The sequence below is a fragment of the Nipponia nippon genome, unplaced genomic scaffold (assembly GCF_047370975.1).
Source record: "Nipponia nippon isolate SJK-2023a ecotype South Korea unplaced genomic scaffold, ASM4737097v1 scaffold_2, whole genome shotgun sequence".
NCBI classification, from domain to species: Eukaryota; Metazoa; Chordata; class Aves; order Pelecaniformes; family Threskiornithidae; genus Nipponia; species Nipponia nippon.
Genome location: NW_028262336.1, coordinates 42,299,162 through 42,322,151, shown reverse-complemented (window position 1 = coordinate 42,322,151; position 22,990 = coordinate 42,299,162). Strand labels below are relative to the sequence as shown.

The window sequence follows — 22,990 nt, the reverse complement described above, 5'->3', positions numbered from 1 at the left end:
AGCACAGATAGTTATCTCCTGAAATATCACTGTTATCATAAAATATCACAGAAGGGTGTCTGTGTCTTATGACGAGAATTTCTATTGTATCTGTCAAAATTGCATTAGCACCTTCTCATAGATGAAGGCATGTTGGCTGAGCAGTAGTGTATTTCCTGGAAGATTTTTAAGGTATTAAAGCTTCCAGCTGTAATAAGGTCAATACAGTTCTAAGTGACTGGAATGTCAGTGTTGGCAGAGTTTAACTGGTATAATATTTCTGTATGCAGGAAGAGAAACACTGCCATGTTCATTGAAAGACCACATTGAGAAGAGGACATATGTTTTCTTAAGATTATCACTGAATGTAACTGTAATAAATCACAGAATTACAGAACGGCTGAGGTTGGAAGGGACCTCTGGAGGTCATCCAGTCCAAAGCCCTGCTCAGGCAAGACCACCTAGAAATGGTTGTCCTGCACCATGTCTAGCTGGCTTTTGAATATGTCCAAGGATGGAGACTCCACAACCTCTCTAGGAAACCTGTACCAATGCTCAGTCACCCTTACAGTAAAAAAGTATTTCCGAATGTTCAGAAAGAGCCTCCTGTGTTTCAGTGTGTGCCCATTGCCTCTTGTCCTGTCACTGGGCACCAGTGGAAAGAGCCTGACTCCATCCTCTTTGCACCCTCCCTTCAGGTAGTTATATTCATTAACAAGATCCCCCCTCAGCCTTCTCTTCTCTAGGCTAAACAGTCTCAGCTCTCAGCCTGTGCTCATAGGAGAGATGCTCCAGTCCCTTAATCATCTTTGCGATCCTCTGTTGGACTCTCTCCAGTGTATCCATGTCTCTGTTGTATTGACGAGCCTGGAACTGGACACAGTATCCCTGGTGTGGCCTCACTAGTGTTGAGTAAAGAGGAAGGATCACCTCCCTCCACCTGCTAGCAATACTTTGACTAATGCAGCTCAGCATACCTTTTTTGCCGCAAAGGCACATTGTTCAACTTGGTGTCCACCAGTACCACAGGTCCTTTTCCACCAAGCTGCTTTCCATCTGGGTGTCCCCCAGCACATCTTGGTGCATGGCGTTGTTCCTCCCCAGGTGCAGGACTTCGCACTTCTTGTTGAACTTCATGAGGTTCCTGTCAGTCCATTTCTCCAGCCTGTAGAGAATCCTCTGGATGGCTGCATTACCCTCTGGTGTATCAGCCACTCCTTTCAGTTTTGTGTCATCAACAAACTTGCTGAAGGTACACTCTGCCCCATCATCCAGATCATTACTGAAGATGTTAAACAAGACTGGACCCATTATTGACCCCTGGGGTACACTACTAGATAAAATATAAAATACGAATCCATAATATTATGAGCATGCCAGTATTCGTATTTGCTTGAACTGATACTCTCTTAAGCTATCTGGTGTGGTTAGTGTCAACAAATGACCAAATAGATAGTTACCTTAAAATGTAATGTACTTTGTGATATGAAGTCTTAATGTGAAACTTTAGGCAATTCTAGGCATTTAGGAGTTTTTGATTTGTATTCTCTTTCTATAGAAATGTCATCCAATTTATATATTTGAAATAACTATTTCACAGAGCATTAATGTAAATACAATACCTACATATTGTTAACATTCTCCTTAAAACTCAGGAACTGAACTTTGATAATGTTAATTTTCAAAAGTTTGGTAATGTTCTCTCTGGTTTTGCATGTGAGTACAGAATACCTGCTAGCATGTTTGCCCAAGCCTACTAAACTCGACTGCAAGTGATCCTTAGCACTTTTTTATGAGGAATAGCATACTGAAATAAAGTCAAGGATATCTGCTCGGCATAGTTAATCCTTCATTCAATACGAAGGCTTGGAAGAGAGTTGGTGTTATTCTGCAATATGGTCTCATGGATTCATCAAGCTGAAGGAACTGGGAACTATTAGAACTGAATATCCTGAGAGAGAAAACATGACTAGCAGACTAATATTATAAACCAAAGTGTACTAACTTAATTAGGCAGTGAAAGGCAAGATTACAATTTGATAATAAAGTATGATGAAGAAACTGTTACCTGGTAACATATATAATGAAATTAATGCTGCTTAGAGGTGCCTGTTAATTCATTTTTGGCATGGGGATTTAGCAACAGAGAGAAATAGAATCAAATCAGAGAGAGAATGCGCTTTCAGAAAGGCAAAAAATGAAATGATCAAAGATGTAAATGAATTCTGAAATAAATGGAATTTAGTTTCTTAAGTCCTATGGGGAAGCTAATAGCGGAGCCTTGTCTCCGTTCACTTCAGTTTCCGCAAGACTACATCTATGTCTTATTAGGGCCTTGTAAAGGTTACTAATTTTTAGGGACTGTTGGGTAGGAAAATTGGAACAGGGACATATTATTGTCTTTTCCTGGTCTTAAAAGTAAATGCAGGAGGAAACAATGCAAAGATATATAAAATATTTGTCTATATGAATTCTGTTCACAATGCAAATTGATTCTAAATATTTTATTCTTTTTTCCTCCATCTTTCAATGTTGTATCGACTCAGGCTATTACTTACACAGTGGTGTGTGGAGATGTTTGCGTCTTTCTTATTTTGCTATGTGTAATAAATACTGTGGTATTATCTAAATGTAAATCTCAAAAATCACTAACTGGCATGCTATTCTCCTAAATAAGAGATGAAAACATTGTCTATGTTTAAAGTGCTAATACTGCTTTATTTTGTACAGTAGCTTGAATTCTCCGTTAAAGTCAGTATTCAACCAGCTCTAGGGTGAGAGGCATGTGCTGTGACTTTAGCTTTGTGAAAGTTGATTTTCTAAATTAGCTAGCTGTCCAAGCTCTTTTAAAGTTAATTAAAAGAACTGGCAAATTCAAAGACCAAATACTTATATGAGTCACAGATATTCATTTTAAGATGAAATAAATTGTCCTTTGGATGTACTGATTGCTTTCTACTGACTGGATCAGGGGCCTGATTAACTAGCTGAGGCTGGACACCAAGGTTTTAAGTGAATGAACCTAATGGTGAATTTCCATGGTTGAAATTCCTTAAGAAAAAACACATAAGGTTTTGTTAAGGAAGTCATTGTAGAAAGTATCTGTTCTCCTTTTGTTGTTTTAGTATTCTTAACTAAAAATAATGGGGAAGAGGGAGGGAGGTTGGGTGCTTTTTTTGGTTTTGGGGTTTGGTTCTGTTGCTGGGATTCAGAAAGTCAAACAAATCTAGTATTGCTTTCTGATGAACAGTTATTGTGGACAGTATTGGTAGTGGCTGACATTATTCAACAGGTGAGGAATATGAAAATTATTCTAGAATTATTGCTAATCAGGACAGGAAAACATAAAAACATTAATAATTTAAATTAATTTGTAATGCAATTCTAGAAAGTCAGGAATTCCAAGTAAGATCTGCTTAACTTGTTCTTGAATAATCCATTAAAAATACTGACAGTAATTTTCATGGCAGTATCTTTTTGCACATTTGCTCTTATTGCTCTTATTGTTAAGATAGTTTCTTCTCCTTCAAATCTAACCCAGACTTTCACACTTTTTAGTTTAGGCCACAGCTCCTTGTCCTAATGTCTTCTGAGACTGAGTAATACCTTCTTTCATCTACATGGTTACCCTGAAGGTATTTGATTAATGTAATTCATGGATTATGACACCCTGTGTACCACATGTCCTCTGTGTTGCACTAATTTCACTCCAGTATTTTATAACTGGTCATGCTGCAGTTCCACAAAAGAAAAAAGAGCAATTGCTCAGTTATCTCAGAAATTATCATAATTTAACACAAAATCTCATAATAACTCTGTTCTGCATAGACAAGTAGATGACATTAATGGTGTGAAAATGCAGCTAATTTTTCAGGGATCAAAAGAGTACTGTTTGTCACTCAATGGACCTTTTCTCAAATGCAATGCTTTCCCACAAAAAAGGTTGCTGTGTAAATAGTGCTCTCTGAAGCCTTTGATAATCTCTTGTCATTTTTTCTTCTCTTTTAGCTGATGGATGCACTGACTGGTCTGTGGATTACAAGAAATATCAAGTTCTTGTGGGAGAACCTGTTCGTATAAAATGTGCACTCTTTTATGGATATATTAGAGCTAATTACTCCCTAGCCCAAAGTGCTGGACTTAGTTTGATGTGGTACAAAAGCTCTGGACCTGGAGATTTTGAGGAACCTATAGCTTTTGATGGAACTAGAATGAGCAAAGAAGACGACTCCATTTGGTTCCGACCGACAGTGATACAAGACAGCGGGCTCTATGCATGTGTTATAAGGTACTATATCTTAATATATTGCATTTTAATTAACCAGATATGAAACAATTCTCTTAATAGTGAGACTTTTGTGCCAAAGAAAAATGTTTTCTGAGTGTGTTCCTTTTAATTCTCCTTCTAGTATTTACTTCCTTGTAGCGTTTTGTGCTTAAGTAGAAATTACTATTGAATGTCTTGAACATTTTAAATTGTTTTTTTTTTTTAATATAAATTTTGGTCATTTATAGTAAAATCTAAAGTTTATAAGATGGGTGGGACTGGATGCATAAGTCATGTGTTCCTGCTTCTGATTCTCGTTTAACTCTTACAATTATTATGTTGGAGTAAAAAAGTTTCTTTTTTACATTCAGATTTAATTTTATATGGAATTTATTAAATGGTTTCATTTAATTCACTTTTTTTCTGTAAAAAAATGTTATTTGATGTAAATTTTTATGGGCATACATCCTCTAGAATCACATGTGGCTTAATTTGGTAATAGAGTCTGGGTGCCAGATATCTTCAAAAGGTATTTAACCTTCTGATTCATCAAGCTTTATCATCATAAATTGGACTAGGTTCTGCTTCCTGCTTTCCGAAACAGGTGTTCAGCTTCTTTCTGCATCTTTAAAATGGTTTGCACTGAGATATTGTTTCCAGCCCTTTGCAGTCAAAAAGATCATCTAGGCACTTTCATATTATAATAAAATCATCATAGAATGGTTTGGGTTGAAAGGGACCTTAAAGATCACCTAGTTCCAACCCCCTGGCCATGGGCAGAGACACCTTCCACTAGACCAGGTTGCTCAAAGCTCCATCCAGCCTGGTCTTGAACATTTCCAGGGAGGGGGCATCCACAGCTTCTCTGGGCAACCTGTTCCAGTGCCTCACCACCCTCATAGTAAAGAACTTCTTCCTTATATCTAATCCAAATCTACCTTCTTTCAGTTTAAAACCATTAACCCTTGTCCTATCACTACATGCCCTTGTAAAAAGTCCCTCTTCAGCTTTCTTGTAGGCCCCCTTCAGATACTGGAAGGCTGCTATAAGGTCTCCCTGAAACCTTTTTTTCTCCAGACTGAACAACCCCAACTATCTCAGCCTGTCCTCATAGGAGAGATGCTCCAGCCCACTGATCGTCTTCATGGCCCTCCTCTGGACTCACTTCAACAGCTCCATGTCCTTCTTACATTGGGGGCCCCAGAGCTGAATGCAGTATTCCAGAGGGGCCTCACCAGAGCGGAATAAAGGAGGAAAATCATCTCCCTCGACCTGCTGGTCACGCTTCTTTTGATGCAACCCAGGATACAGCTGGCTTTCTAGGCTGCACGCGCACATTGCCAGCTCATGTTGAGCTTCTCATCAACCAACATCCCCAAGTCCTTCTCCTCAGAGCTGCTCTCTACCCATTCTCCGCCCAGCCTTTATTTGTGCTTGGGATTCCCCCGACTCATGTGCAGGACCTTGCACTTGGCCTTGTTGAACTTCATGAGGTTCATACAGGCCCACCTCTCCAGCCTGTCAAGGTCCCTCTGGGTGGCATCCCTACCCTCCAGCATGTCAACCGCACCACACAGCTTGGTGTCACCAGAAAACTTGCTGCGGGTGCACTCAATCCCACTGTCCATATTGCCGACAAAGATGTAAAATAGTGTCGGTTCCAATACCTACCCCTGAGGAGCACCACTCGTCACTGATCTCCACTTGGACATCAAGCCATTGACCACAACCCTTTGAGTGTGACCATCCAGCCAATTCCTTATCCACCAAGTGGTCCATCCATCAAATCCATATCTCTCCAATTTAGAGACAAGAATGTCATGTGGGACAGTGTCAAATGCTTTGCACAAGTCCAGGTAGATGACATCTGTTGCTCTTCCCTTATCCACCAACACTGTAACCCCATCGTAGAAGGCCACCAAATTTGTCAGGCACGATTTGCCCTTAGTGAAGCCATGTTGGCTGTCACCAGTCACCTCCTTATTTTCCATGTGCCTTAGCATAGTTTCCAGGACGATCACTCGATAATTTTGCCAGGCACAGAGGTGTGACTGAGTGGCCTGTAGTTCCCTGGGTCTTCCTTTTTTCTCTTTTTAAAAATGGGGATTATGTTTCCCCTTTACCAGTCAGTGGGAACTTCACCGGACTGCCTCATCTTTTCAAATATGATGGAGAGAGTTGTTTAGCAACTTCATCCACCACTTCCCTCAGGACCCTCAGATGCATCTCATCAGGTCCCATGGACTTGTGCGCCTTCAGGTTCCTTAGATGGTCTTGAACCTGATCTTCTCCTACAGTGGGCAGTTCTACATTCTCCCAGGCCCTGCCTTTGCCTTCTGCGACTTGGGTGGTATGGCTAGAGCACTTGCCAGTGAAGACTGAGGCAAAAGGGTCATTGAGTACCTCAGCCTTCTCCATATCCCGCGTAACCAGGTCTCCCATTTCCTTCTGGAGAGGGCCCACATTTTCCCTCGTCTTCCTTTTATCACCGATGTACCTATAGAAGCTTTTTTTATTGCCCTTGATATTCCTGGCCAGATTTAATTCTATCAGGGCTTTAGCTTTCCTAACCTGATCCCTGACTGCTCCGACAATTTCTCTGTATTCCTCCCAGGCTACCTGTCTTTGCTTCCATCTTCTGTAGGCTTCATTTTTCAGTTTGAGTTTGTCCAGGAGCGACTTGTTCATCCATGCAGGCCTCCTGGTGTTTTTGCCTGACTTTCTCTTTCTTGGGATGCATCACACCTGAGCTTGGAGGAGGTGAACCTTGAATATTAATGAGCTTTCCTGGGCCCCTCTTCCCTCCAGGGCTTTGTCTCAATGTACTCTACCAAGCAGATCCCCAAAGAGGTCAAAGTCTGCTCTCCTGAAATCCAGGGTAATGAGCTTGCTGTGTGCCCTCCTCGGTGCCCTAAGGATCTTGAACTCCATGATTTCATGATCACTTCAGCCAAGGCTGACCTTGAGCTTCACATTCCCCACCAGCCCCTCCTTGTTGGTGAGAACAAGGTCCAGCATAGCACCTCTCCTTGTTGGCTCCTCTGTCACTTGGAGAAGGAAGTTATCATCAAAGCATTTCAGGAACCTCCCAGATTGCTTATGCCTTGCTGTGTTGTCCCTCCAACAGATATTGGGGTGGCTGAAGTCCCCCATGAGGACCAGGGCTTGTGAACATGAGGCTGCTCTTATCTGTCTATAGAGGGCCTCATCTGCACAGTCTTCCTGGTTGGGTGGCCTGTAGCAGACCCCCACTATAATGTCACCTGTCCCTGCCCTCCCTTTAATATTCTCACAGCCTTACACTAGATTTTCACTAGATGTGAAATTATGCCAATTAGAATTTGTACATAGAAAGTACAGAGATGAGTCGCTACTAATTGTTCAAAGGTTTGAAACAATTGGGTATTGCAGTTAGTTGAACAGATGAAGCAGTGTTCCTCTCTGTCTGCATATCTATAAAAATGGTCTTGCTACTTACACACAAGAGAAAGAGTCAAAAAGAAAGAGTAAGGCAACTGAGTAGCTGGAAAAGGAATGCACAATAAAGTTATTCCAATGTTGCAAGGAAAATAAGGAAGTTGTTTTACCAGCATCTGGAGATATTTAGTGTCTACCACTTTTTTGGTGGGGGGAGGGAGGATGGGGAATGCTGTCTGGGTTGTGTGTGGTGAAGGAGATTTTTACCAGATTATGTGTTTTTAAAAACATTTATTCTTCAAGCTATTTACATAATCTGTGAGACATTTTGTATCACATCATTTATTCAATAGCATTTTCAACACGGTTCTTCTGATGATGATGGTTTTCTTTAAAAGAAAAACACAAAAAACTACATGTAAAGCTACTTAAGGAGAATATTTAGTAATGTTTAATATTTTTTTCAGATAAGTGTGTAACAGTAGCCATGAAAATAGCAACAGTTTTGTCAATTATTCCATATAGTTATTTAAAATACCACAATTAATCCTCTCTGTTTAGATTAAGAAAACCTTAAATATCTGATATTGCACTTTCTAGCAAGTACAGGTAAATGCTGAATTTAGATAATTAGACATACTTTAAAATGTAGATTGATGATAGATTTTTAAAAATACACTGCTAATTATTTTGTGATCCTGAATACTCTTATGAACAGTTACAAAGCCTTTCACCTTGAGGAGACCCACTAGAATAAGAAAGTATTGGCTAAAGGTTGGTACTAAGAAGTCTGTGCTTGTTGTTATACCAGTGTTTCAGTTTTAGATTTGTTGGATAGAACCTTTCAAATGTATGATCAAGATGATTATTGGTAGATGACACAATCCTCATTTCAGTATCAGAGGAATATATTCTTTTATGCATGTTTTGTGCATGCAGAGGTTCTTTCAAATAGTTTTGAATGCCCATTTATAATCAAGTTTAAAACTTAGTAGTTCATGTTCCTGAGAAAAACATGTATTTGATATTTGAATCTGAAATAAATAAAATTAATTACTCAGAAATATAATGGTTCCCTTTTTTCCCCCGTTTCTTTAGATTCTTACACTATAAAGTGATTATCTGACAAAAAAAAAAAAAATATAAGAGGCTGAACTGATGCCATCTGGCAAAATTATGTACTCTATCTGTACTTCCAAAGTTATTGCTACAGAAATATCTAGAAAAACTTCTCACATCAAATGGCTGTCTACTGCTTTTTACTGCTCTTTAGTCTCATCACTGAAATCAGAACACTCAGCCCCTTTGTCACTTTATGCTTGGATACTGGTAGAATATACCAAAGAATCTGGAGAAAGATTATTGAACAAGAACTGTATTTTCTTTCAAGGAATAAAGTGAAGATTGCAGGGATGGGATTTAGGATTTTTTTCTTACAGATTTGAAGTTTTTGTTTATTTTAATGAGGAGGGCTTTAAATGCCTACAGAACAATGTTATAAGCTATTTTAGTTGTGAAGACCCAATTGAGAAGTTCAGTTAAGAGGCTTAAAATTACCTAGTAGCAAACTTACGTTCACTGTGATGCTTCTAATAACTTGAGTAGGAGAGCAGGGAGAAGAGATGCACCTGTGAGGTAATGAGGGCAGGCAGTAAAGAGTAAATGGGTAAAAGCAGAACTGCACTTTGAATAAATGGCTGTGCCTAGTTTTTATTTCAAACTTACTTGAAGGGTGGAACAGTCCAGTACTTACTATTTTCATTGCTCAGAAGCTCCTTTCTTTACAGTTCCGTGCCTTTGCTACCTGTGCCAACAGTAAGGAAGAGAAACATATCTATTGCATGGGATGTGTAGAGAAGAACATGCTGGAACAGACTGTACGGTACTAAATGAACAATATTAAAAGGGTAGTTAGTGGACCAAACTGATTTCTACAGTGACTACATTACAGTAGATCCACAGAGTTTCATTGAGTAGAAATGTTCACATTTTCAGTGAAATTAACCTAGGGACAGTAGTGAAGGCTGACTCTTTTTCCTTCAGAAGCAAAGAAATTACCTTCATCCTTATTCACTACTGTTCAGAATACTCTCACCTTTTATTTCTTATCCCTGCTTTTCTTCCTACGGGAAGCTGGCTGCCATAAAGGAATTGAGAAAATCAAGACCGAGCCTTATTATCAAGGCACTGCTGCATACCCATGGCTGGAAAAGAGGAGACAGACAGCTAGAAATAGCTTTTAGCTTACTATGGTCAATACAAGGACTATGAGTTGAATGATAGAAAATGTATGGTCTTATACCCTGCTTTCAAGGAAGAAAATAATGTAGTTTGTTTCAGGCACAGCACTGTACCATTCTGCTGCAACTTCTGTGTGCTGCAATTTTAAGGAAGTGGAAGATATAAACTATTAAGTCTTTCAGTGGATGTCACATCACATGGTTGCTTGTTGTTTATCATATATGGGCAGTAAATATAACTCGATAAGCTGCACAAAGAGATAATGGAGATAATGTATATATTCAATGCAAGCTCCCAGAAATTATGTGTGTGTGTGTATATATATATATATGGTATAACAGTAAGTACTAAGTAGTTTCAGTCAAACTTTCTGCCGACTTTAATGTTGCAAAAAAGATGAAATATTCTTCCTGTCAAACTGACGTTTCCTTCATGTTTTCATGTTTTCCTTCCCTGCCTGGAAACTTCTCTTACAGTATCTTTAATAATGGTCCGACCTAACAGCTCAGGACAATGGGACCTCAGAGGAAGGCTGGACTGGGATTTACGCTAAAGTGGTACAATGGGTTGTATTGCAAAAGATGAAATAGGTTTTTATGATACATTTAGCCAGAGTTTTGCATTGATATTCCAGTTAAATAGTGTTTAGAAATCATCTTTATCACTGCATACAGTGTGTGTAGCAATTCAGACATCTTTCTGAATCTGAATTTGCTCTTACTAACTAATGACTTTGTTGTTTTTAAACTCATGTTTTAAAGGAGGTTGCTTTTACATCTGTAACTAGAAATTCTCACTTTAGAGCCAATGTATTTTCCCTTGTAGAAATCAGTTTGGACTTACAATATGTAACATCTTCCTTTGTCCTCCATTTGACCTTAATAACGATGGTGGTAGTAGACCATTTACTTTTCTGTAGTTGAATCTTTGTGCAGACTTACGTGTTTGAACGTTTACAAACATTAATTGCTTTGGTAAGCTGAAATATTTAGTGGAGAAAAATGCATACAAGCAATCAAGTCTTGCTCAAAAACATGAGAGTGGCTATAAAATAAGCATAAGATCCAGACAAAAATAGGTAATAATACAAGCTTAAATAATGCATGATAAATTTCATTACAGGTGAAAAACCTTCTCCAACTTTAACACACTTAAAATAAATTCATTGGGTACACATCAGCCATAAAAGTACTGCCTATAGTTCATTCAGTGATGTTCAGCTTTGAAGTTTCAAAGTCAGATCTGACTGCCAGGTTCAAACTGGGAATAGCAACAACTATGGAGGTGCTTCAAATCTATTTGCAGCCCCAGTCAGTAACAAACCTAAGCACCTGCTTGAGAATTTTTAACTGTTTCTATTAGTCACACACAATCTAACATTTTAGACAGAGGTAAAGACTGAAATACAGTGAAGCAAAGAAAGAGAGAAAGAAAGAAAGAGAGAAAGAGAGAAAGAAAGAAAGAAAAGAAAAAGAAAGAAAAAGAAAAAGAAAGAAAGAAACAGAGAGAGAAAGAAAGAAAGAAATAAAGAAAAAGAAAGAAAGAAAGAAAGAAAGAGAGAGATAAAGAAAGAAGGAAGGAAGGAAGGAAGGAAGCAAGGAAGGAAGGAAGGAAGGAAGGAAGCAAGGAGGCAGATTATTGTCCAGTCTTGTATTTAGGCGTTGCACATCTGAAGGTAGATGCTTCAAATACAACAGTGTTTCTAACCCATTTTTTAAGGTGAGCTTTAATCTTTGCTGTTTAGCTGTATTGTAAATATCTCTGCTAAACTTCAGAGCAGTTGTGGTTTTTGGTTTTGTTTACACATAGATATACACATGCATCCACACATACAGACATTATGTTGCTGAATTGTATAACTTTCTGCAATATAATTCAGTTAGTATATAATTTTTTATTTAAGACAGAAATAAAATAGAATACCTTAGGAGATATTTTAAATGGAAGAAAATTAATTTTCTCGATAAAATTTTCAACTAAAACTTCTTCAAATTATCTTTGAAAAGCATCACAGTATAGGATAATATACAATACCTTTTTTTTTTTTCCCCCAAGGCATAATTGGAAACCTGAGATTGCTGTGGATTTATGAAAAATAGTCCTTTATCTTCATCATGTGAAAATTCATTTTGATTTTAAATAGCATAAATTTCTTCAGTTAGGTAGGATGTGTTCCTGTGCTGATCATCTTCAAATATAAAAATATTGATTTTCTGTAGTTTAACAGATCTAGTTGTGACAGATCGTGTCAATTATAGTTTAACCAATGTAACTATTTAACTGCTTGTTTATGTACAGCTAGTTAAAATAATTGCACTTATATGAATGATGCATTATTATGAGCACATAGTTATTTTGTGAAATAAGCATGAGATAATAAACATGAAGTTTAAAATAGCAACATATGCAATTTATTTTTAGATAAAATTCCCTTAGTCTTTTGTTTATTTTTGAAGAGGTTATGGAACCTAACCATCCCCTGCAGTAACTTGTTGAATTCTTTCAGATATTATGAAGTCTTGTTCGATTCATTTTAAGACTAATAGCTATTTCTATATATATCATTCTGTTGGTTCCTAAAAAACATATATTGCACATAGTGATAGTATGTATGCACACAATTGTTTAATGTGTTATCAGAAATCCTGAATACAGAATGTATAAGGAAATATTTGCTTTAGTGAAGGAAATGGTAAGCAAAAAAGAAATACAATTAATTTTTCATAAACCTTGTGCAAGCACCATTTCTTCATTATCTTGAATAATGTAAAACATGTTTACAAATGCAAATTACCATTTCATGGCACCAACAATTTTTAAAATCTGTCTTACTGTGGGAAAGGCTTTTACTCTGGCCATATATGCTTTTAAATATTTTTATTTCTTTATACAGTTTTTACCAATGATTACCTTAAGAAAAGAGCAAGTGTTCAGATAACAACTAGATGTTAAATCTAAATGAAAATCAAGAAAAACAAAAAAGAGAAAATATCTGAAAATTAAGCCTTACAACAGTTATCTTAGAAGTTCAAAAACATGGTGTTCCCTAGATCTGCATGGGATCCCTGGTTATATTTAATTGTGTGAGTCACAAAGAAATCTGACAATGGATGAGAGAAATAAGCTTTCTTAAAGGAAGACCAAATGTGCTAGCAATACACAGAATTAACTCTCAGAAGAGCGTGCTATTCTATTAATTCCTTTAAGTAAGTATCATCACAGTGGTAAAGTAATTAACAGAAAAAGAGCACTAGAAACAGATGTAAAATTACTCTACAGTAGTTTGGAATGCAGATTTGCAAGTTTTCATGATTTGCATTTACTGGGATGCTTTTGAATGAAGCCCAGAAGTCCTGGTTTAGAGCATTGGCCCACACGAAGAAAGTAGCTTTGTAAGCTTTTAGCAAATAGGCATTCATAGCCATATGGCAAGAAAACTGAGGGGATGGAAAAGGAAAACAGAAAAAAAAAAAAAAGATGGAGATGTCTGTACCATTTGAGTTATTTAAATGTTTGAAACGTCATTACAGGTCTTTGTACAGGAGTCAACAACTCTGACTTCCTCTTGAAGTGGTGTGCAAGTTCAGGAGAACGTTTATCACACACAGGAGATGGACTTTCCTTGGTCTCCTCCTTCGTGTTGATTTGGTTTGTAGAGAGTGTGGGAAGCAATTGACTGTGCCTTCACTATTCCTACGCTCCATTTGTAAGCTTGTCTGAACTTTATCCAAGGTCTTTTTCTTCTGTGAAAGTGTTTGGTAACCATAAGAAGGAATCTGTCTTTAATGGTGATCAAGGTTCATCCATCTTCTTTTCAAATGTAAGCTTGGTAGACCAGCCAGACACTCATGAAATTTTTCCTTGTGACTTGGGGATGCCTTGGTGAGTAGTAAAAACCTTCAGGCAAATATTAGGAATTTATAGAGGTTGGGTTGCTGAAGCTTACATTAAGTGTCCTGTTCAGATGGAAAAAGCAGTTGCTAGTTCCTAGAAATAAATGAGTTCTAGGATTTTCTTGAAGTTGATGTTTGTTGGAAGTCAGGTGATTGAAATCTACTCATTTTCCATTCCCCCTGTTGTTCTGCACTGCAGGAAGTCAGCTGTCTGACATTAGCATCTTTATTGTACATGATAAATTACTTTCACATGCATTAGGACAAAACAAATGCCTAATACTGAAGAGATAAACAGGTGAGCCCAGGGTACCTCTTCTCATTTTTAAGTTGATATAGGCTATGCATTATGCTAAATTACACGGTGCGTTCGCTTGGTTCAGTGAGAACTTGACACAGAAAAACAAGCAAGCATGATGGTAAGTAGATAAAGGACCAATATGATCTTTACAATGGGTAGAGTTATGATTTTAAGTGAAGTCTTGGTGGACTTGATGTAAGCAAGTCTGAGAACTAAGAGAGTTAGTCCAGAGAATTGTTTTAGGTAAGACTTTGTTAAAAGATATATTAATTTATACGGAGGGGAAAATAAGTAATGCTTATACTTACACAGAATAGGGCAAGCATGTTGATACTGAAAAAGAAGAAATTGGTGTATTTGGCTGAGCAGAAGGTATTATTAATATCCCATTTTAATAGCTCTGAACCTACAGGAATAGCATAGACAATGCTTGAGGAGAGAATTATTTGAAGAAAAACCTTTTATGTGATACCAAGTTTCTTTTACTACTAATTCTTTTGTTGTTGAGATATTTGCTGAAATACAGCAATGTAACAAATAACTTAGTCTGACTATTGCTTCTGCTATTTTATTAGAGGTTTGTTTGTTTGTTTGTTTTTCCTTAAGAGTACTTTCAGCAAACCAGTTTCACTTGCCCTTTGATTGTCAAGGTTCTTCTTGTCACAATTAAATTAATATTTCTGACTAAAAAAGTAACACTTCAGATCTCATTTCAGTATAATAGTAAAATATGACTGTGATGTTTGTTTTTGCAGCTGTAATTTAAGAGGGAAAAGTCCTAATATAGTCAGGTTGCATTATTATACATTGTTTGTAGTAAGAAACACGTTTTCTCTTTTGTTAAAGAGTAGGCAGTGTTTTGTCCATTTTACACTCTCCTACCAACCTCATCCATCTTGGAAAAGGACCACAAGCTATGTAACAGTATGGAAGAAGTGGCCCATCAGCTGCCCTTTTAGCAAATGGGGGAGAAGAAGAAAATACAGATAAAGTTAATTCTATACAACAGATATTTAAGTCAAGGGTAGATAATTTTCTTCAAGGTACTAGAGAAAATGGAAGACAAAACTAAGATGACTTGCACATATTTTCAAAACAACGGCTTCAATTTTTTTTTTTTTCTCCAAATTTTGTTTATAGATTATCTTTTTAAATTGCTTCCTCTAATAGAATTCAAAAGAACCAAGTTGTATAGCTAGTAATAATATGGGCCTCCTACCTTTTATATGATAATTTAACTTTACTCTTAACATCTTATTTCAAATTGTATTTTGAATCTCTGTCTTGCAAATGCCTGCCTCTGTGTATATAAACAGCCTGCAGGCGTCAAATTCAGGTTAAGCATCTAGATGCTAAATAGCCATATGTGAATTGTTTCCTTCTTTAATTCCCATTGTTCTAAGGCCAGAGAGCAATTTAGCTGACACTAAAATATAGCTAAGACTTGATTCAGTTACACAGGGATAGGTGTCTAATACTATTGTAGAGGCACTAGGAGCATTTCCAAGACATTTACAAGGGAATGACATATCACTGGATCTGAAGAAAGTGGAACGTGGGATACATTTCGGCAAGCCACATGCCACTATGCACCCACTCTTAGGTAAATAAAATAAGCTTTTTGTGGCTTTTCAGCTAAACCATTTGCTAGGGTCCATCAGCCAGACTGATGGCTACGGTAGGAGTTTAAACATAGCACACAGATATATAAATGTAAGCGGATCACAGAACTGAAATATCTTAAACTGAATCCCAAACTAAATTAAGTTAATTTTGTGTATTCATATCACGTACATTGAAATGCACTGGCTGATGTGAAAGTTAAGGGACATATCTCTGTACTCAGTGCTATGTCATGAGACTGACATTTTAAAATATTAAACTTTATTTGAAGAGTCTATAATGTAAAAATATAATGTGATTGAATTAATTTATAATCTAAATTCTTCTGAAATGCAAATCTAAAATAGTGGTTGAGGCTCCCAAATTCATCAAACTGACTTAAAAACCATCAGTTCAACAAACAAGACCCTTTCTCAGTAATTAGATAACATTTCCAAGGTTTCTGCACAAATAAATGTTACAAATTCTCCTTTAGAAAAGGGAAGGAAAAGCAGCAGCTGAGATTCTTTAGTCAGACTCCAAGAAGCATCAAATATTAGATGATCTGTGGTGAAGTCTTGCATGACTTTTTCATAAGGGTCGAATCTGAAAAGGGTGTGTGTGCCGTAACCTAGAAAGGTTACAAGTACAGTAGAGAGATTGAAGAGAATCTGCCTACTGACTACTTTCCTGTGCCCCATGGTAGGAACGAGTAAAGATAGGAAGAAGGTGCTATGTTTTCAGGATGTCTTTGGAACAATTCAATCAACCCTTGCTTCCCACAGCAATTAGACTATTTCCCCCAAACCAAGACTGGTCTAAAACAGTCCTAGCAGCATTCAGAAGTTCTTTCATGGTCCTTGTTCTGATCCTTGCTTCTCTCTCCTCTCCCTTCATAAATCAGAGAAAGGCACCCAATATTATAAAAAAAGAAGAAGAGGTGGTGTGGTCCCCAGTACTAGATTCTTATTAGCAAGACATATGAAGGAAAATTTAGTCAGCTATGCTACATGATCAAAATGCAAAGTTCGAAATGTAAGAAGACTAAATAAATTAATAATAATAATAAAGGGAACAATTGGGAGATTAAAAAACTGTCTTGATTATTTTGAGGACTTATCTCACCGGTTTTGACCATCAAAAATTTTGTGCCTATCCTTTTGGAAGAAAAATAGTATCTCTCTTCAAAAAGACAGAACAGCATGAGTTGCAGGGAGGGGTATAAACAAGTGAAGAAGAAATTGAAGAATAAATGCCTTAGCCTATAGAATCTTGACAGCAAGCTATCGATATTCTCTTGTTGGAAAGCCTTGTTCTGACTTAATTTTGTCTTAATTTAAGACTTCAGTCTCTGAAGTCTTAAAGAAATAAAGAAATCCCTCTGTTTCTCTAATCATGTCTCTAAACAATTTTTGAGTGGATTATGTTGATGAAGCCTGTGAATTTTATCTATTTTCACTGTGGCAAGGGTTTCTTACATTGAATTGTTTTAAACAGTGACGGCTCTAAAGATGCATTATCCCTGTTTTTAAGGGTGTCTTCCAATAGTCACAGATGGGTTCATCAAAATTTACTAATCTGAAAGCCTACTAATAAAAACAAACTTGAGAATTGATGCTAAGGCAAGTCTCTGTTATATATACCTTTTTTGATTAAAAACACATATATAATATATATATATAATTATAAACTACTACTACTACTGGAAAGACTACGCATCATTGTTCCACTAAAAATGACATTTAACATTTACATGGTTTTTTTCTCATTCAAAATGTAAATTAGATGCTGCCCATCTCACTGAGATGGTATAGTTAATTAACACTCTTGCTGAAGAAAAATGAAGACCCAGACCCTCAAGACAGTTAATGGATGTTATTACATTTTTATATCTCCTGGGACTCTCTGGAAAGAGGGGTATTTGGATTAAATATTTTTTTAAATGTTTTGGTCAATAATAATTTTAGTTGCATCTTTTCTCAAATGTTCATGTCCATTAAAGTATGTATGAATTAGATATTTGACCCAGACAGTTCATGATCTCATTATGAGATAGCTGATAGCTGGTGACCATGGAGGGAACTGAAGGAAAATAGCAACAGATGCTCATTTACTGTATGTTAATGAAATATTGCCTTGAAAACGTAGGGCATGAAGAGAAGCAAGTGGCTTATTAAGTCTGGCAATGTCAAATAGCAGGTTTTCCATAGAAGTGCTGATGCACATGAATCAATACTCTAGTGTGAAGAGGGCAGAGTACTTGGAGAAGTCAGAGACCTCAAAGTGACTTCAGGTTTGATGTGCTAGAAGTAATAAAATGAGATCTTGTAACACCTAAATCTTTTGGATTCAAAGAATATTTCTCTTTCTTGTCCTATTATGATAAAATCAGAGTTCACATGTAAGCATAAGATAAATAAATATCCATGTTTGCAATAACCATATTTCATATTGAATTGTTTCATCAGTTCCAGTGGTGGCTGAGAATGACTAAAGTGTAACTCTTTTCTAGTAAATATATCCAGAATTGATGATAGTCCGAAATTGGTGAATTTACATTTTTTAATGTCTTCCAGACATAAAGCTTACAAGCAGACTTACCAAGTAAAAATTATTTGTAACACTGAAAATAATATTGTGCAGATATTCCCACTATAGAGGAAAACTAATGACATTTGCATATTTGGTGCTTGCTTAGTGCTACCATCTGTCAAAGTAACATAGCCTGGTGCTGCTAATTTCAAAGGTGATGAGACTGACCCAACAGATCTTGAAGTATTTAATTGCAGAGGTTGAGAAGATGATCAAAGGTCAAGTTTGTCCCTATAATCTTAATTCAGCCTTTTAATGCAGGAAGAATTATGATATAGTCTGAGTGCTAAATTTAGACTTCATTTAGAAAATTAATCAAGATTAGACAGTGAGGAGGGCTCCTGTTTTCACTTACTGCAAGAGTTTGCATGTAAATACACACGTTAATACACACATGCACACGTATATCCGTAGTTGCACACCAGCATATGCATACATAGATACATGCGCATAGTGAACCAAGGAGAACTAAAGGCAAGATGTGATGGTCTGAATACAGTTGATGAGAACATGCTTGAAAACTGGATTTCATTTTTGTCTGTCACAGACTTCTTATGTGAATATGGTCAAGTCATTGGAACGAGTTTGGCCTTTCTCTTTTTGGGGCTGCACTGTGGATTCTGGCCACTCTTCTTCAGGCTGCACCGAAAGAACCCCTGTAAGGCAGTATTTCAAGTTTTTCTTTGATACAGTAATAATAATGACAAATATACAAATTAAATTTGTCAATCAGCAAGAAATCTTTATAATATGACCTTTCCATGATTTTGGCATTTATTTTTTTTCAGCCTTGCATGCCAGATCTTGACATAAACTATTTAAAATACATGGCAACATATAAGGAGATAAGGTGGCTTTCTTGGTTTAGCTTTTTTATCTGGATTCATTTTCATACATAAACCTGTTGTCTGAGAGTGAAAAAGATCCCAAAGTTTTATATTTAATGCAATTATGTAGTGAAATTTAATTAGAGGGTTGTATGTAAAAATAAATAAACTTTTAAAAAAGTAGTCTAAAAAAGAAATTTAAAATGATTGGTTTTTTCCTGATATGTTAAATTGCTTTATGATAGCCTTGAAGAACAGAAAATGTTTTTTTATATAGTCTCTTTTCAGTTATTTACAATATGTAGTGGAAAGAAAAAATAATGGACAGTTTTGATTTTTTTTTTTTTCCTTCCCCCTTTCAAACAAGTCTTTCGCCTTTCAAGCATAAGGTGAATGGGGTAGATTTAGCAGCAAGGAGTAATCAACTACACAATCAGCTTCATTTTTGTGATGATCTTGAGTTTTTAAGATCAAGTTGGCTGGCTTCCAAGGGCAGAGAGTAGAGATTAAAGTTTGTCACCTTCAGCTCTGTGTTATTAAAGTGACAGAAAGATTGCTCAAACAAGCACAAGTACTAATGCCTTTTCAGTGACATTTTCATAACATGTTTTTGTTGTTTTTTTTTTTTTGTTTTGGTTTGTTCCCACCCCCTCAAAATGTCTGTTTGCATTTTCTGGATATTACAATTAACCCCATTCAATATAAACAGCTCATTTCAGTATTTGGTCCCAGGTCTAGTTCTGCCTCAATATTCATTCTAAGTCTACTGTGTTTTTCTGAAGTTTTATGACAATATGACAACTGAAGGGAATCCTTCTTTCCAATGTGTGACATCTAGCCTTAGGCCAAGACCAGGCAAGTTGGGGATTTTTGTATGGTATTAGTCAGGCTTCGGATTACACAATCAATGGCCAAGTAAGATGCCTACAACAACTACATGAAGGGAAAACAAAAAGAAAAGTACAACATACAAGACATCAGCACTGTATCTCTTGGTCTCGCTGTGTGTTGTAGCACCCAAAACATGTCCTGAATAACCAATGGGACAATATTTCAAAAAAGGCTTGTGGAGAACTGCAGAGAGAAATGTTGGCAGTCATAAGATATTAGGAAAGATACAAGTGATTTTTCTTCTATAGGCAGGTCAACCTCAGCCAGGACCTGGGGGAGAAGACGGAGAGATGATCCAGGAAGGGAAAGTGTGCCATTGGTATTGATAGTTGGAAAGAAGAGTGTGAAGATCTCTTTGGAACTTCAAGAGAAATCTTTTCAATGCTTAAGGGCAATATTTAAAAAACTACAAGTTTTCACCTGTGCATAGGAGCTACCGTTGACCCCATTTCCAGTTTTTACTTCATCTGTTATTCTTCATTCTCATATGTGAGGTTGTGCTCCATCATTCAGAAAGCGGGCTTCAGTTACTGCTGCTTTTCTTGATCCAGCAAGAACTATTTCTCTCCCCGACGATTTCTAGGAAAGGTGTTTCTGCATTTTTGCTGCCTTAATAACTGGAACTCTTCTTCATGCACAGATTTGAATATGCATATATGTGTATTATTTGAAGATAAATACATATATATATAATATACATGCATGCATATGTATATGCAGGTAATAGGACTAATGACTTTGAGGCCCAGGTTCACAGCTGATTTCAATCTTGATGCTGTGAACATAAGTCTTAACATGTTACAAGCAGCAGTCAGTAACACCCAGCTGTGGTATGTTATTAAATGAGAGCACATATTCAAATACACCCACACGGTTGTGGTCTTTACAGATAACGGGTAAATGACAGTCACAGGCAGTTTCTGCATGTGTGACATTATATCTGCTGTACCTTTGGTGTTGTTTAAAGTATGACTATTAATATGATACTTTACTGCCAAAGATTGAATCAAATGCATTCAAAGTTGTGTTTGTTATTAGTGTTTCATACTAAAAGTAGCTTTGCTCGTAACATCTTTACTTTTGGCTACAGTTTTCTTGTATTGTTTTTCTGTTTGTGGATTCTTGGCAAAAGACAAGGCCTTATAAAAATTAAATTTATTTCAGCATAATATTTACAATTAAGCAAATGAAAAATAAAAACCAAAACCTTGCCTTTTAATGGAAATGTGCTTCCAGATACCCTTTTCACTCAGTGCTGGGGTAAAGAAGGATAAGGTGCCTAGACCTCCTGGCTTTGTATCTGTTCAGCACTTGAACAGGGCAGACCCTCAGTCTCGGCAAACGCCAGGTCTTTCTACTGGAATGCAGACAAGGGACATGTGGGATGCAGTGTCCTGCAGTATGTTGCTGCATAACACTAATAAATAATAAAGTGTAAAAATCACAAGATGAGGCTTTTAAAGAAACGTCTTTACTTAATTCACTACGGGAGCACTGGATATGCGATATTCCAGGACTGACAGGCATTAGTTTTTGCCACTACTCCCAGCTGAGCTGGAAATGAGTATCCTGAGAACGTGCACTTAAAGTCTGTCTTTTTTTTTTTTTTTTTTTTTTCTGCAGCATTAGTTTAACAACTGTATCCGCTGTTCTGGCTTCAAAGCACCTGAATCTCATTTACTTTAGGAACAATTCTTTCCCCAATAAGCAAAGGGTTATGCTATTACCAAAGTGCAGAAAATACGAGTACTTTTCAATAGAAAACTGTTCCCTCCCAAAGTGTCTGAGTTTTGACTGAGATTCTGACTTCTCACTCACTGGAAATTGTCTGATAACTCCAGCAGGACCTGGATTTGCAGTTGTCAACTCATATTAAAAGCTGTAGAGCTGTTAAAAAATCTGAACATATTCTTTCCAAACATATTCTTTCCTTCTATCATCACTAATGTGTTTTCATTTGAAGTATCATTCAAGTGTTGCTGGTAATGTCCTTGTTAACCACACAGAGCCTTAACTTGAATGTAGGGGTAGTCAGTTAAGCAGCTGGAACTCAGGAATTGAGTCTACATAAGTTACACATGGAGTAAGCTGATTTTTTAGCTGTTCATGCAGTCATTCCAAGTAGATGTCATTTAATGGTCACTTTCACTCAGCCAAGGTTTATTTGAGAGGAGCTAATCTAAAAATAGAAAATTTCAGTTAACTTTCCAGTGAAAACAACTATTTCTTTATGAATTGTTTGGCTCAACTTTTCAGGACGGGGCAGAAAAAGGAAAAATAATTACCCTGGGAGATTGCAGTCAAATATTCTAGTTTGAAAGGTGAAAGGCTAATGAAAAACTTGGATAGTGCAGTGATAAAACTATATACAAGCTTATAAGGAAATTAAATCCTTTATATTCAGTTCAGGATATGCAGTAAGTAAAATTGGGACCTGCATACTGGTAGATAGAAAGAAAGATGAGATCAGAGCACATTTACTGGGGATTGTACATGCATTGTACGTCCAGAGTACCAAATAAGAAGAGGAAGTGGCTGAGTGGAGAAAAGATGGGGAAAAGAAATCTGCTTATGCTAGTTAAAGATAACATTGTAATATAGGCATACAGGGTGGCAGGATTAAGGAAACTTTAATTACTGCATTCCTTTACATCTAATTTGTTACTTCACATTTTTTTGTTCATGCATTTTAAATCTACAGATTGCATGGTAGTAGAATTGTATGGTTTTAATTTTAATGAGGTGTGTATACCTTGTTAAAATTAATATGTCATCTCCGACTCTTCTGTCCTATGAATTTTACCCCGGGCTCTATAGCACTATAGGTAGGAAAGTTATTAACAAGTTGTACAGATTTAATGTTATACAAAATTATATTAAGTCCTTGTCCTTCTTAAACTTCTCTAAGATGGTGATGAGATTTAATAGAGACACACATAGTTTTCCCATTTCTAGGTTGTATCATTCTCTTAGGCCACCA

The 22,990-nt window shown here is 36.7% G+C and overlaps 1 protein-coding gene and 1 long non-coding RNA gene across 2 annotated transcripts in view; both read left to right on the top strand.

Annotated features, from left to right (window-relative positions):
* The window catches only part of IL1RAPL1 (interleukin 1 receptor accessory protein like 1), a 786,803-nt gene that overhangs the window by 424,484 nt on the left and 339,329 nt on the right, over window positions 1-22,990 (top strand). Inside the window, exon 3 of the mRNA XM_087757310.1 lies at window positions 3,988-4,267. Coding sequence (XP_087613436.1) covers window positions 3,988-4,267 — 280 coding nt within the window. The remainder of the gene's footprint in view (window positions 1-3,987; window positions 4,268-22,990) is intronic.
* Window positions 14,091-21,518, top strand: LOC148055759 (uncharacterized). Its single transcript, XR_015705022.1, has 3 exons — window positions 14,091-14,216; window positions 18,840-18,950; window positions 20,259-21,518. It is a non-coding gene; the product is annotated as an uncharacterized LOC148055759 (long non-coding RNA).